The 16850-nt window shown below is 43.7% G+C and overlaps 1 protein-coding gene across 1 annotated transcript in view; it reads left to right on the top strand.

The window, feature by feature from the left end:
- Positions 1-16850, top strand: part of LOC110495860 (lymphocyte antigen 75) — a 40392-nt gene that overhangs the window by 8672 nt on the left and 14870 nt on the right. The window contains exons 5-19 of the mRNA XM_021571353.3: positions 549-668; positions 2064-2204; positions 2516-2892; positions 3156-3260; positions 3479-3567; positions 3831-4000; positions 4183-4382; positions 4611-4753; positions 5372-5450; positions 5553-5624; positions 6424-6547; positions 6815-6850; positions 12844-13013; positions 13543-13607; positions 13820-13896. Of these exons, the coding sequence (XP_021427028.3) occupies positions 549-668; positions 2064-2204; positions 2516-2892; positions 3156-3260; positions 3479-3567; positions 3831-4000; positions 4183-4382; positions 4611-4753; positions 5372-5450; positions 5553-5624; positions 6424-6547; positions 6815-6850; positions 12844-13013; positions 13543-13607; positions 13820-13896 (1968 nt within the window). The remainder of the gene's footprint in view (positions 1-548; positions 669-2063; positions 2205-2515; positions 2893-3155; positions 3261-3478; positions 3568-3830; positions 4001-4182; positions 4383-4610; positions 4754-5371; positions 5451-5552; positions 5625-6423; positions 6548-6814; positions 6851-12843; positions 13014-13542; positions 13608-13819; positions 13897-16850) is intronic.

Here is a 16850-nt window from a genome sequence, read left to right as displayed (position 1 = left end):
TACACTCTCAATTGTTTAGAAATAGAAATACATACATATCACGGGGTCATTGTCAGTTTTCATACTATCACTTCAGTTTTGGCAGCCGCTGCGGCTTGAGCGGGCGCGCGCACCCACACCCTCAGAGAAAGAGAGCAGCCACAGCTCTCCCTCTATGACTGTTCCTTCACCACACAGGAAAGGAAAGTCTTTGTGTGCACTGCAGGATGGTGCACTTTGCAGATGTTATTTGATCTCATTGTATTACAGAGAGGGTGATTTATACAAGGAAGCTTTTAGACGAGAGACACTGCACAGCAAGCACAACTGTTATTGTTCAGAACCATCATCATCCATCATTATTACACTATTATCCCAGGTTAGAAGACATATAAAGAACCTATTTCCCTGACTGTTAAGAGGGGGTAAAACATAGCTATTTTTTTATTGACTAATTGCCGATATGATATATGCCCTCAAGGTCAGTAGAAATGAAGATTCCGTCATCTACTTTGTAGCTAGATTAGCTTGTCTAATCTTGTCTCGTCTCTGTTCTGTGTGGACTGAAGTGGACGTGGCCCATAACAGCAGGCCAGACAGGATGTGGATCGGCCTACACCAGCTGGACTCGACTCAGGGCTGGCAGTGGTCAGACGGCTCACCCCTCAACGATGTGCGCTGGGACAACGGTGAGGACGCAACACATACAGACACACTGCTTTAGCATGGTACTTTGTACAACTGTGGCACAACTATGTAATAACCATGGTACAACTATGGTACATATATGGTACTATGGTACATATACATATATAGCAATGTCACAACTAGGTTACAACTATTTATAGTATAACGATATAGCCGTGGCACATATACTGTATAGTACACGCATTGGTTGGTACAGGTATGCCACAGCCATACCACCCTATGCCTGGCACCCATCTCATTCTCCAGCCTGTGTCACAATGCCACCAGGGAAACACAGAGGCCAGTGTTGTGTTGTGAGCAGGCAGGCAGGGTCGTTGTGACTGGATGCAGCACTGCACAGGGACAGGCAGTGTGTGTGCTTGAGGACTGTCGTGAACGAGCTTGAACGACAAGTCAACTTGCCTGAATGGGCCTCTGTATATAACCATTAGCACGTGGCCTAGTCAAAAGTAGTGCACTGTATATGGGAATAGGCTGCCATTTGGGGCGACTGCTGTGTCAGAGTGGTGATGATGTCATTATCACGTTTCATGTTTCGAAGTAACAATGTTTATTACAACAACAGGAGCAAAGGTGCAGGATGACAGGCAGGGTCAGGTCAGGCAGAGGTCGATAATCCAGAATAGTGGGGTAAAGGTACAAGACGGCAGGCAGAGTCAGGTCAGGCAGAGGTCGATAATCCAGAATAGTGGGGTAAAGGTACAAGACGGCAGGCAGGGTCAGGTCAGGCAGAAGTTGGTAATCCAGAATATTGGGGTAAAGGTACAAGACGGCAGGCAGAGTCAGGTCAGGCAGAGGTCGATAATCCAGAATAGTGGGGTAAAGGTACAAGACGGCAGCCAGGGTCAGGTCAGGCAGAGGTTGGTAATCCAGAATAGTGGGGTAAAGGTACAAGACGGCAGTCAGGGTCAGGTCAGGCAGAGGGGTCACTAGAAAAACTAGAAAACAGGAATTAAGACAAGACAGGAGAAAACTGGCAACAGAGAACACAGGTATAAATACACAGGGGATAACGGGGAAGATGGGCGACACCTGGAGGGGGGTGGAGACAAGCACAAAGACAGATGAAACAGATCAGGGCGTGACAGTCACTGTCCTTCTTCAGAGCCCTTTGACCTCTCGGGGTTGTGTTTTTGTCAACCCTCAGTACCGAGGAGTTTACTACAAAGCAGTATCAATGAGCAAGCCTGCTAACTTTGATAAACAAACAGAATAAACTACTGATTTGCTGGTTCATTAGGAAAGCTAAACTAAGATTGTGTGTGTGTGTGTGTGTGTGTGTGTGTGTGTGTGTGTGTGTGTGTGTGTGTGTGTGTGTGTGTGTGTGTGTGTGTGTGTGTGTGTGTGTGTGTGTGTGTGTGTGTGTGTGTGTGTAGGGATGCCACACACATCGATCCTTAGGGAGTCAGACTGTGGATTCATGAATTCGAAAAACTACTACGAGAGTGAGATCTGCGATAAAAAACTTCCCTACATCTGTAAGAAAAACGTCAACGTCACCCAGTCGGTAGCAACAGGTGAGAGTCAACCAGTTTATCACATTAATAGGGAAGGTCTTACTCTTTTATCCTCCAATTAGATACACTGCATTTCTGTCCTCTGCCAAAGGGATTTATGTAGCACTTTTCCAAGGTGCTGAAGCACTTTACATTTCAAGGCCATCCTAGATTTGCAACTCAATTCAACTGTATTTTTCCCTCTGTTTTTAATCTTTAGAGTGCTCTTCCAAGTGCTCAACTGTTTGATTTACATGTCAGGCCATCCTAGCCTTTTAACTCACACAATATTATTTCTATCTATCTTTTCTTGATCTTGTTTTTTTCTGCAGAGCCTTTGGTGTATAAATCCACCATATGTGACGAGGGCTGGGCCCCTTGGAACATGTTCTGTTACAAGCTGGTGAAGGATGAACCAAAGATGTTTGCTCAGGCTGAAAATTACTGTAAGACCATCGGAGGAGGCCTGGTCAGTCTACACAGCCTGGACAGCATGGAGATGATCAGCACTCAGTTCCATGCAGGTACACCGCACACTCAGAGAAACCAATCACGAGATGTGTTGGGCGTGTGGATCGGTCTGAACGGGACGGGGAACCCAGTCACCCTTAGCTGGGTTGACGAGACACCTGTCTCCTTCACCTACTGGGACAGGAATCATCCTATCCAACCCTCAGGACACTCTCACTGTGTCTACTACTTTGGAGAGGTGTGTGTGTGATCATTATGCAAGATGGTTTAGCCTACAACAGATCTTGCTTGTTTACTTCTGGATATGTTTCAACAATAACATGCTCTGACAGGCTAACCATTTGCTAAGAAATAGGCAGTAGGTCCCATTGCTCACTTCATTTCATCAACATGACATTGTACTCATAGCAGACCTTAAATGTTGGGCATTTACAACCCCTAAAGGAAGTCTATGTACGGTATCTCTAGACCCATGCCTTTATCTCCTTTTTCTGTTTCCAGTCTCATGGCTGGAGGGTTGGGAGCTGTACCCAGGAGCTGCCTTTCATGTGTCAGAAGAAAGGAGAGGTGAACGAGTCTTCTACGACAGGATGCCCTCCTGAAGGGGTAAGAATTGTTCCCCCGCCCCAACCTCCTCTTCCCAGGACACGCTGTACCTTGTCGAGCTCTTTTGATTGATTTCATTTGTTTAATTTATTCTTTTTTTATTTTATTTTATTTCTGAGGACAAACAACACATGGCATCTAGCTGTAGGGTAACAAACAGTTCAATGATTATTGATTTAATTTATTTGTTTTGTTTTCATCTCTTCCGCTTCCTGAAGGACTGGAGGAGACATGGGAACTCGTGCTACAAAGTGGACTCTAAAGAAGTGTCGTTCAGGGACAGGTGTGACCTCACCATAAACAACAGGTACAGCCATTCCTCGTTTTCTCTTTCATTCCTCCTTTTAGCTCTGTATTGTCCAGTCACTGTAAAGTCAACGCTGTATTTCAGAGAAATTGCCTTGGAAGGGTGCCAAAACCCAACAGCATTCCACATCAACTCTCAACATTCAGTGCGGTCTCACTAATTGTCTTGTTCCCTCGTGCAAGGTCTAAAGTAGTGCACTAAATAGGGAATAGGGTGCCATTTAGGACTCAAGGCTCAATCGTTCTTCAATGTGTTCTCCACAGGTTTGAGCAGGCCTTCATCAATAGACTCCTTGCAGAAGAGATCAACGTAAAGAGACAGTATTTCTGGACGGGCCTCCAGGACATAAAGACTTCAGGGGAGTACCAGTGGGTCACTCAGGATGGCTCGGGAACCAATGTCACATACACCAACTGGGGCGTGTTTGAACCAGGTTAGTCCTGACTGAGAAGTATTCTGTAATTGGGTGAGGGTTTAACCTTGTTGGGGTTTCAGTGGTTTGAAGTGGAGAGAAACGAGTGATTGGTGTGCATGAGTTACGTGTGTGTCTGTGTGTGTGTTACATACGTGTGTATGCGAGTTATTTACGTGTCTGTCTCGGTGTGTGTGTTTCAGCCCTAGCAGGGGGCTGTGCAGTGATGTCCACAGCCAAGCCTCTGGGTAAATGGGTGGTAAAGAACTGCACCATGTTTAAAGCTGGCTCCATCTGTAAGAGAGACATCGCCGCTCCACAGCCCCTAGAGCCTGAGCCTGACCCTAACCTCCCCTGTCCCGATGGGTGGACATCCAGGCCTGGCATTTCCTACTGCTACAAGGTATGTGTAGGCCTGTGTGTGTCCTTGAAATGAATTGACGCAGATTCAGTTTACTTCACTCAGCAGTGTCCCCTCGATGCGCCTTAGGGACCGTGTTGGTTTAAGTTACTGTGTCGTTGCACATTGAGGTCTCATGGTGACCTGATTGCGGTATGTTAGTGTGTTATAACAACATTCCCGTAGGGTCTTGGTGTGTTAGTATTGGTAACCATGGCAATGCTGTGCCAGGTGTTCCACGAGGAGAGGCTGAGTCGTAAGCGGTCCTGGGAGGAGGCAGAGAGGTTCTGTGAGGCCCTGGGGGCCCATCTGCCCAGCTTCAACCACCCACAGGAGATGAAAGCCCTGCACTATGTTATGAGAGACTCCATCAGGTAGGGGCCCTTGCGCGCACACACACACACACACACACACACACACACACACACACACACACACACGCTGCACCTACCACTTGCGCATATACTCATATGCACGCACACACGTCATTCTTTTCATCTCAGCGATAACACAAACTCAATCACAATAGTCAGACTGGTCTAGCCACCTCAACTAAACAATGTGAATGTATGTTTATAGTCACATTCCAACAGCAGCAACTTAATGCCAGCTTTATGCAGTACACACCACACTGCCATATCGCTCATAGGTCAGAGCTTACACACCGCTCTAGTTTCCACCACTGTAACTGTCCCCAACACCCAACACAGTTACCACACACATCTGTGTTTTCAAATTCACACAGGATCATCGTCTTTATGCTAATGTGAGCTGATTCCAGTCAAAAGTAACAAGTATGGTTCATACCAGGACACACCCTGTCCTGCAATGCTCTGCAGGGGGAAGGTGCATTCACTAGCAACAATATACTTAAGACACTGGAAGATTGTTTAAACACTGCCTTTTGAGCACACAAAAATTATAATAAACCCCCCCAAAAAGATGTGAGAATGATGTGTTTGTTAACAGTGTTTGTGTCCTGTCTGTCCCAGTGATGACCGGTTCTTCTGGGTGGGGCTGAACAGGAGAAACCCAGCTGCTGGTTCCTGGGAGTGGAGCGACAACAGGCCTGTGAGTAGAGGACAAAAACATTGTACCTCTGTGTGTAACTCCCGTAGAGAGACTATAATAAGTAACCATTATTATAATATACATGTCGTGATTCATCCGAAGGTGTCCATGGCCATTTTCCCCCAAGAGTTCCACGAGGATGACGAGTACAACCGGGGCTGCACAGCCTTTAAGGTGGGTTGGTTCAGATACTGGAATACAGCCTCAACACTGCAGAGCAGCTGCTGGTGGGCGGTCGTGGCAGTTGTCACTACTTAAACCCGCCCTCATTCTGTGTCCATGTCAGCTTCTTCCTACATCACATGCTCCATTTTAGAGCTCCCTCTCACTACATCTTTTGCACTGTCATTATCATCAGGGACAGGAGTTTTACTACCTATAAAAGCCACTGGCCCCAGGGTACAGAAACATGTTGGCGATGAATATCTGTCTACAGTTGTCATATCGATTTTATTTATTATTTATTGATCCGTTATTTTACCAGGTAAGTTGACTGAGAACACGTTCTCATTTGCAGCAACGACTTGGGGAATAGTTACAGGGGAGAATGAGCCAATCGTAAACTGGGGATTATTAAGTGACCGTGATGGTTTGAGGGCCAGATTGGGAATTTAGCCAGGACACCGAGGTTAACACCCCTACTCTTACGATAAGTGTCATGGGATCTTTTTAATGACCTCAGCGAGACAGGACACCCGTTTAACTTCCCTTCCCGAAAGACGGCACCCTACACAGGCAGTGTCCCCAATCACTGCCCTGGGGCATTGGGATATTTTTTAGACCAGAGGAAAGAGTGCCTCCTACTGGCCCTCCAACACCACTTCCAGCAGCATCTGGTCCAGGGACTGACCAGGACCAACCCTGCTTAGCTTCAGTAGCTAGCCAGCAGTGGTATGCACGGTGGTATGCTGCTGGCAATGCTGAAATGGTTTGTCGTCTTGAAACAAATGTCTCTTTCTCTCTCTTTAACCAGACACTGAAAGGAACCTTAAAGAGTTTTTTTGTCTTCCTGATGCACGAATTCCCTCCTCTGCCGTTTTACGCCACCCCATTCCACTGTGACGTCAGGCTGGAGTGGGTCTGCCAGATCCCCCGTGGTAACCACACACACACACACACACACACTGGCCACGTGATTGTAACGTGTCCTAGCGCCTCCTTAGTTTCAATTCAAAAGTGTCTCTTGTGTAGTGTCTGCTTGATCCACGTTGAACCGGTTGGCCAACATAACAGTCCTCTGTCCATTTTTACAAGAAACCCTAATTTAGGAGTCCGAGTTTGGGGAAATGTTTGGTGACCTTTACACGTTCAATCTTGCATTCTCATAGTTGAAAATAACTGTTTGTTTGTTCATTTTGAAATAGGAAAAACTCCCGAGAACCCAGAGTGGTACAATCCTGGTAAGTCAATCAAATTTCAATTAAATGTATTTATAAAGCCCTTTTTACATCAGCCGACAAAGTGCAATACAGAAACCCAGCCTAAAACCCCAAACAGCAAGCAATGCAGGTGTAGAAACCAAGAGAGGAACCAGACTCTGAGGGGTGGCCAGTCCTCTTCTGGCTGTGCCGGGTGGAGATTATAACAGTACACGGCCAAGATGTTCAAGCGTTCATAGATGACCATTAGGGTCAAATAATAATAATCAGTGGTTGTAGAGGGTGCAACAGGTCAGTACCTCAGGATTAAATGTCAGTTGGCTTTTCAAAGCCGATCATTCAGAGTTAGAGACAGCAGGTGCAGTAGAGAGAGTCGAAAACAGCAGGTCTGGGACAGGGTAGCACGTCCGGTGAACAGGTCAGGGTTCCATAGCCGCAGGAAACTGGAGCAGCAGCACGGCCAGGTAGACAGGGGACAGCGAGGAGTCATCAGGCCAGGTAGTCCTGAGGCATGGTCCTAGGGCTCAGGTCCTCCGAGAGAAGAGAGAATTAGAGGGAGCATACGTAAATTCACACAGGACAACCGGATAAGACAGGAGAAATACTCCAGATATAACAGACAGACCCTAGCCCCCCCAACACATAAACTATTGCAGCATAAATACTGGAGGCTGAGACAGGAGGGGTCGGGAGACACTGGCCCCATCCGACGATGCACCCGGACAGGGCCAACCAGGCAGGATATAACCCCACCCACTTTGCCAAAGCACGGCCCCCACACCACTAGAGGGATATCTTCAACCACCAACTTACTACCCTGAGACAAGGCAGAGTATAGCCCACGAAGATCAAACCCACGGCACGAACCAGAGGGGTGCGCCAACCTGAACAGGAAGATCACGTCAATGACTCAACCCACTCAACTGACGTCCCTTCTAGGGACGGCATGGAAGAGCAACAGTAATTCAGAGACTCAGCCGCCGAAATAGGGTTAGAGGCAGAGAATCCCAGAGAGAGGGAAACCGGCCAGGCAGAGACAGCAAGGGTGGTTCGTCGCTCCAGTGCCTTTCCGTTCACCTTCACACCCCTGGGCCAGACTACACTCAATCAGACAGTGCCTTGCAAAAGTATTCACCCCCCTTGGCATTTTTCCTGTTTTGTTGCATTACAACCTGTAATTTAAATAGATTTTTATTTGGATTTCATGTAATGGACATACACAAAATATGTATTCACCCCCTTTGCTATGAAGCCCGTAAATAAGATCTGGTACAACCAATTACCTTCAGGAGTCACATAATTAGTTAAATGAAGTTCACCTGTGTGCAATCTAAGTGTCACATGATCTGTCACAAGATTTCAGTATATATACACCTGTTCTGAAAGGCCTCAGAGTCTGCAACACCACTAAGCAAGGGGAACCACCAAGCAAGGGGCACCATGAAGAGCAAGGAGCTCTACAAACAGGTCAGGGACAAAGTTTGAACATCCCACAGAGCACCATTAAATCCATTATTAAAAAATGGAAAGAATATGGCACCACAACAAACCTGCCAAGAGAGGGCCGCCCACCAAAACTCATGGACCAGGCAAGGAGGGCATTAATCAGAGAGGCAACAAAGAGACCAAAGATAACCCTGAAGGAGCTCCAAAGCTTCACAGCGGAGATTGGAGTATCTGTCCATAGGACCACTTTAAGCCGTACACTACACAGAGCTGGGCTTTACGGAAGAGTGGCCAGAAAAAAGCCATTGCTTAAAGAGGCATGTTGGCAGACTCCCCCAAAATATGGAAGAAGGTACTCTGGTTAGATGAGACTAAAATTGAGCTTTTTGACCATCAAGGAAAACGCTATGTCTGGCGCAAACCCAACACCTCTCATCACCCAGAGAACATCATCTCCACAGTGAAGCATGGTGGTGGCAGCGTCATGCAGTGGGGATGTTTTTCATCGGCAGGGACTGGGAAACTGGTCAGAATTAAAGGAATGATGGATGGTGCTAAATACATGGAAACCTGTTTCAGTCTTCAAGAGATTTGAGACGGAGCAGGACAATGACCCTAAGCATACTGCTAAAGCAACACTCAAGTGGTTGAAGGGGAAACATTTAAATGTCTTGGAATGGCCTAGTAAAAGCCCAGACCTAAATTCAATTGATAATCTGTGGTATGATTTAAAGATTGCGGTACACCAGCGGAACCCATCCAACTTGGAGCTGGAGCAGTTTTGCCTTGAAGAAGGGGCAAAAATCCCAGTGGCTAGATATGCCAAGCTTATAGAGACATATCCCAAGAGACTTGCAGCTGTAATTGCTGCAAAAGGTGGCTCTACAAAGTATTGTTTCACAATAAAAAATATTTAGCATCTTCAAAGTGGTAGGCATGTTGTGTAAATCAAATGATACAACCCCCCCCCCCCAAAATATATTTTAATTCTAGCTTGTAAGGCAACAAAATAGGAAAAATGCCAGGGGGGGTGAATACTCTCAAAAGCCACTGTAGAAACTACTGAAGAGATGAGTCTTCAATGAAAACGGTTGAGACCGAGTCTGCGTCTCTCACATGGGTAGGCAGACCATTCCATAAAAATGGAGCTCTATAGGAGAGCCCTGCCTCCAGCTGTTTGCTTAGAAATTCTAGGGACAATAAGGAGGCCTGCGTCTTGTGATCGTAGCATACGTGTAGGTATGTACGGGGGGACCAAATCGGAAAGATAGGTATGAGCAAGCCCATGCAATGCTTTGTAGGTTAGCAGTAAAACCTTGAAATCAGCCATAGCCTTAACAGGAAGCCAGTGTAGAGAGGCTAACACTGGAGTAATATGATACAATTTTGGGGTTCTAGTCAAGATTCTAGCAGCCGTGTTTGGCACTAATTGAAGTGTATTTATTTATCCGGGTAGCCGGAAAGTAGTCATTGCAGTAGTCTAGCCTAGAAGTGACAAAATAATGGATACATTTTTCTGCATAGTTTTTGGACAGAAAGTTTCTGATTTTTGCAATGTTACGTAGATCTTCAAAAGAGAGATCAGGGTCCAGAGTAACGCCGAGGTCCTTCAGTTTTATTTGAGATGACTGTACAACCATCAAGATTAATTGTCAGATCCAACAAAAGATGTCTTTGTTTCTTGGGACCTAGAACTAGCATCTCTGTTTTGTCCGAGTTTAAAAGTAAGAAATTTGCCGCCATCCACTTAATTTATGTATGAATCACAGGCTTCCAGGGAGGGCAATTTTGGGGTTTCACCATGTTTCATCAAAATGTACAGTTGTGTATTGTCCGCATAGCAGTGAAAGTTAACATTATGTTTCTGAATTACATCACCTGGAGGTAAAATAAATAGTGAAAACAATAGTGGTCCTAAAACGGAACCTTGAGGAACACCGAAATATACAATTGATTTGTCAGAGGACAAACCATCCACAGAGACAAACTGAAATGTTTCCGACAGATAAGCTCTAAACCAGGCCAGAACTTGTCCGTGTAGACCAATTTGGGTGTCCGACAATGGTATCAAAAGCAGCACTAAGGTCTAGGAGCCTTGGTCTGACGCCATTAAACGGTGATTTACCACCTTCCCGAGTGCAGTCTCATTGCTATGATGGGGTCTATACATTGTTTATCTTCAGGAAGGCAGGGAGTTGCTGCGCAACAGCTTTTCCAAAACATTTTGAGAGGAATGGGAGATTCAATATAGGCTGATAGTTTTTTATATTTTCTGGGTCAAGGTTTGGCTTTTTCAGGAGAGGCTTTATTACTGACACATTTAGTGAGTTTGGGACACATCTGGTGGATAGTGAGCCGTTTATTATGTTCAACATAAGAGGGCCAAACACAGGAAGCAGCTCTTTCAGTAGTTTGGTTGGAATAGGGTCCAGTATGCAGCTTGAAGTTTTAGAGGCCATGACTATTTTCATCAATGTGCCAAGAGATATAGCATTAAAAAACTTGAGTGTCTCCCTTGATCCTAGGTCCTGCCAGTGTTGTGCAGACTCAGGACAACCGAGATTTGGAGAAATACGCAGATTTAAAGAGGACTCCGTAATTTGTTTTCTAATGATCATGAGTTCATGAATGTATCACTGCTGAAGTGAAAGCCATCCTCTCTTGGGGAATGCTGCATTTTAGTTAGCTTTGCGACAGTATCAAAAATACATTTTGGATTGTTCTTATTCTCCTCAATTAAGTTGGAAAAATAGGATGATCGAGCACCAGTGAGGACTCTTCGATACTGCACGGTATTGTCTTTCCAAGCTAATCATAAGACTTCCAGTTTGGTGTAGCGCCATTTCCGTTGCAATTTTCTGGAAGCTTGCTTCAGGGCTCAGGTATTTTCTGTATACATGGTCCTTTGCTGTTGTTCTGGGATTGATTTGCACTTTTCACACCAAAGTATGTTCATCTCTAGGAGACAGAACGCGTCTCCTTCCTGAGCGGTATGACGGCTGTGTGGTCCCGTGGTGTTTATACTTGCATACTATTGTTTGTACAGATGAACCTTCAGGTGTTTGGAAAAGGTTCATCCTTGGGAGCAAGACTTGTGGAGGTCTACAAAAAAAATTCTGGGGTCTTGGTTGATTTCTTTTGATTTTCCCATGATGTCAAGCAAAGAGGCACTGAGTTTGAAGGTAGGCCTTGAAATACATCCACAGGTACACCTCCAATTGACTCAAATTATGTCAATTAGCCTATCAGAAGCTTCTAAAACCATGACATAATTTTCTGGAATTTTCCAAGCTGTTTAAAGACACAGTCAACTTAGTGTATGTAAACTTCTGACCCACTGGAATTGTGATACGGTGAATTTTAAGTGAGATAATCTGTCTGTAAACAATTGTTGGAAAAATTACTTGTGTCAAGCACAAAGTAGATGTCCTGACCGACTTGCCAAAACTATAGTTTGTTACCAAGAAATTTGTGGAGTGGTTAAAAACAGAGTTTTAATGACTCCAACCTAAGTTGTATGTAAACTTCTGACTTCAACTGTAGGTCCAGAGTATGACTGTGGCATTGAGTAGGCCCGGACATATGTCGGACAAAACCCACTGAGTCGATGATGGCTGCGAAAGCTTTTTGGAGTTGGTCTGTGGACTTTTCCATGTGAATATGAAAGTCACTAAAATGTGAATATTATCTGCCATGACTACAAGGTCCAATAGGAATTCAGGGAACTCAGTGAGGAACGCTGTATACGACCCAGGAGGCCTGTAACCAGTAGCAATAAAAAATGATTGAGTAGGCTGCATTGATTTAATTTCTAGAAACTCAAAAGATGAGCTTTTAAAAAAAAAAATGAAATTGAAATTTGTGTTGTAAATGTTAGCAAACACCTCCACCTTTGCGGGATGTGCAGGGGATATGGTCACTAGTGTACCCAGGAGAGGCCTCATTTAACACAGTATATTCATCAGGCTTAAGCCATGTTTCTGTCAGACCAATCACATCAAGATTATGATCAGTGATTAGTTCATTGACTATAACTGCCTTGGAAGTGAGGTATCTAACATTAATTAGCCCTATTTTGAGATGTGAGGCATCACAATCTCTTTCAATAATGACAGGAATGGAGGAGGTCTTTATTCCAGTGAGGTTGCTAAGGCAAACACAGCCATGTTTAGTTTTGCCCAACCTAGATTGAGGCACAGACACGGTCTCAATGGGAATAGCTGAGCTGACTACACTGACTGTGCTAATGGCAGACTCCACTAAACTGGCAGGGTGACTAACAGCCTGCTGCCTGGCCTGCACCCTATTTCATTGTGGAGCTAGTGGAGTTAGAGCCCTGTCTATGTTGGTAGATAAGATGAGAGCACTCCTCAGTAGGCCAGGCTTGGTCCTGTTTGTGGGTGAGTGGTGTTGACATGTAGGTTTGGTAATATCTCTTGACTTTTTCTGATGAAATTATATACCAATGTATGATAAGCCATCAGTTAAGAAGTATGAGCTGAGTTTGTTTAATATATTGAGTACTAAAAATAGGATTTGAGAATAATAATAATATTGATCTGTTGCAGGTGGGCACCATGAGACTTCCATATTCATTGACGGTAACGAGTTCTGGTTTGTGACGGAACCAAAGCTGCCATACGAGGAGGCTAGTTTGTACTGCAACAGCAACGGCAGCAAGTTGGCAGCACCACAAAGCTCCAACGCAGCCATACAGATCCATAATAATCTGCCACAGGTACAGAATAGTGCAATTACAGTACCGCAGTGAATAAACCAGACTTACTGTACGGTGTAAATCTAGCTAGTATAAGAAACCGTTTAAAGCTGGAATCCATAATGGTGTGACTGCCACGTTTGTTTGCAATATTACAATAACAAACAACGAACACAGTTCTTCCCTGACATCATTGCACTTACAATAGAACAGTAGAATATGTACTGCAATTTTTTATTTTTAGCCACGATGCTGGATGTTCCTCTCCTCCGTTTCATCAACAGAACAAAAACAATAACGTGCGGGGGGCGAACAGGGGCGCTGTTTGCTCTCATGCAGATTTCAGCTTTAAGGCTTGTATTTCAACCCTGACTGTGATGGATATAGAGCAGTAATGGAGAGAAAGAAGGCCACTGAACTATCCTAATAAAATGAAGACAACATTGATCGAGAGAGAGAGAGAGAGCACTGTGTGAGAGGGCAGCAGGGAGTGGCTTTGTTTTGTCCTTGTGTGTTTATTTATTCATTGACTTGTGACCTGATTGGGCAGATGTCGGCAGGGAAGCAGAGCTGGTGGGTGGATGTAAGAGACGCTGGACACTACTTCCCCATAAGGTGAGTCATGCAGTCACATGGCAAGTCACTCCTCACCAGCCAACAACCACCCCCCCCCCCACCCCCCCCTGACACGGTCAGACAGCAACACACGTTCTCAAGCACTGCCTCCAAAACGAGTCTTGAGATCAAAATTCCAGTCAAATATAAGTGATGTTATTGTGTGTGTCGGTTAGAATAAAAGTGAATGACTTTCTACTCCTGTCCTCTAGGTTACCCCTCATGCAAAACTACCGGGCTGCGTTCCTGGGCAGGTGTACAACCATCAGTGACAAGAACATCTTCCCAGGTGAATGAAAACGTAACTACAGTACAAAGAGTAGTTGAAATCAAGTTGTTTCCTTTTTAAATCATGCAGAAAGGATTATAATGTAGGCTGTTGGTTACTAGGACACTTCCCACTGGGCACACACTGGTTGAATCGACGTTGTTCAACGTAATTTGTCAACGTATTGCGACGTGGAAACAACGTGGAAAATACATTGGATTTGAAAAAAGTAATCAACCAGTACTGTTTTCATCTGATTTCAAACAGTGTTGTAAACATTGAAATTAGGGGGAAACTTAAATAAATGTACTTAACCTGACTAACAGGTTGTTACATCAATCTAATTTCAAGACATGCTAACCTCTCACTATTACAATAACAGGGGAGGTTCGCATTTTTTCGGGGGTATGATAGTTGTGCATCTAACTTTCTCACTCATCATTATTCACGATTCATTTAGGATTATCCGTGATCATGGTAGCAACCACATTAATGTAGAAGTGTTTAGAAACCTAGTATATTCTTATTTACAATACAAGTGACTCCAAAATAACACAATACAATATTTATCATACATTTTATTGGGCACAAAATAATCTGACACAAATCCAAAACAAACAGCAAATGCATCCAACCAATGTGTAGAGTCACAAGCTTGATGTAGTCATTGCATGCAATGAATATGGGACCAAATACTTCACTTTTTACTACTTTAATAAGCATAAGTGAATTTGTCTCAATACTTTGGTCCTCTAAAATGGGGGGGACTATGTACAAAAAGTGCTGTAATTTCTAAATGGTTCACCCGACATGGATGGAAATACCCTCAAATTGAAGCTGACTTGAGCCTCAGTCATTGTATCATTTCCAATCCAAAGTGTTGGAGTACAGAGCCAAAACAACAACAAATGTGTTAAGTCTCCCAATACTTTTGGAGCTCACTGTATGTTGTTCGTTATATACAATAGGCCCTATATATACTATCCCAGTAGAAGGTATCCTTCAAATGTTGATATTTGGTTGCGTTCTCAATTCATTATCCAGTTTGTCTACAAATGAATGATTGATATGTTGGATTCACGTCTCCATCTCAACCAAACATCTAACTTAAAGAACACCAGTAAATTTGATTTAGTCCCATTCTTGAACTTAGATTTTTGGTTCAGATGGTGAAGTGGATCCAACATATTAACTTGTAGATTTCATTTGAATTCATATACAATAAAATATCAAAAAGGTAAAAGTCATGAATATCATGAATTTGGCATCGTATTTATAGAGCTAATGGTAACTACTTCTAAACTTCTAAATGTCTAAATGTGTTGTGTTTCCAAAGCTGAGCAGGGTACATTGAGGTTGGCATCTGGGTTGTCGACTCATTCTCACTGAAATGCATTACCCCTCATATACCAGTAGGAGTCTCTGTTCAGGCAGAAATCGTTGGACTTCGCCTTCGTATGTTATTTGAAAAGACCTCTTTATTTAGGTTGAAACAATGACGTTGATTCAAACATACCATTTCACTATCAACATTGACGAAAGGCCAATTAAAATATGTCTAATCAAATCTAAAATTCAACCATTTCAACCACTCAATATACTGTATATTGAATATATTATTGAAACATTCTGTACGTTTTTAAGTGGAATGTAACTCAATTTCAATGTATAAATAGTTCTGATGATTATGTCAATTAGATTGATGTAACAACCTGTTAGTCAGGTTAAGTACATTTATTTATACAGAACAAAAATATAAACGCAACATGCAACAATTTTAAAGATTTGACTTGAGTTACAGTTCATATTGAAATCAGTCAATTGAAATAAATTCATTAGGCCCTAATCTATGGATTTCACATTTTGGGGTATAGAAATATGCATCTGTTGGTCACAGATACTTTTTTTTTTTTTAAGTCTGTATCTGTTGTGACACTCATGCAGCACAATACATCTCCTTCGCATAGAGTTGATCAGGCTGTTGCATGTGGCCTGTGGAATGTTTCCCACTCCTCTTCAATGACTGTACGAAGTTGCTGGATATTGTCTGGAACTGGACACGCTGTTGTACATTTCGATCCAGAGCATCCCAAACATGCTCAATGGGTGATTTGTCTGGTGAGTATGCAGGCCATGGAAGAACTGGGATATTATAAGCTTCCAGGAATTGTGTTCAGATCCTTGCGACATGGGGTAGTGCATTATCATGCTGAAACGAGGTGATGGCGGATGATGATGAATGGCACGACAATGGGCCTCAGGATCTCGTCACCGTATCTCTTTGCGTTCAAATTGCTATCGATAAAATGCAATTGTGTTTGTTGTCCGTAGCATATTCCTCCTGCCCATACCAGAACCCCACGCCACCATGGGGCACTCTGTTCACAACACTGACATACGGCAAACTGCTCACCCACACAATGCCATACACGTGGTCTGCATTCGTGAGGCCGGTTGGACGTACTGCCAAATTCTATTCGACGACTTGGAGACGGCTTATGGTAGAGAAATTAACATTACATTCTCAGGCAACAGCTCTAGTGGACATTCCTGCCGTCAGCATGCCAATTGCACACCCCTTAAAAGTTGAGACATCTTTGGAATTGTGCTGTGTCATAAAACTACACATTTTAGAGTGGCCTTTTATTGTGCCCAGCACAAGATGCACCTGTGAAATGATACTGCTGTTTAATCAGCTTCTTGATATGCCACACCTGTCAGGTGGATGGATTATTTTGGCAAAGGAGAAATGACCACTAACAGGGATGTAAACAAATTTGTGCACAACATTTTAGAGAAATAAGCTTTTTTTGTACGTATGGAACATTTCTGGGATCTTCTATTTCTGCTCATGAAACATGGGACCAACACTTTACATGTTGCGTTTATATTTTTGTTCAGTGTAAGTGTAAGTTTAACCCTAATTTCAATGTTTATAATGCTGGTTGAAAATAGTACCGGTTTGACAACTTTAT

Source organism: Oncorhynchus mykiss, chromosome 18, assembly GCF_057628025.1.
Source record: "Oncorhynchus mykiss isolate SJ-2025 chromosome 18, ASM5762802v1, whole genome shotgun sequence".
Taxonomy (NCBI): Eukaryota; Metazoa; Chordata; class Actinopteri; order Salmoniformes; family Salmonidae; genus Oncorhynchus; species Oncorhynchus mykiss.
The sequence above is the reverse complement of the archived record's forward strand: the minus strand, read 5'-3'. Positions and strand labels throughout refer to the sequence as shown.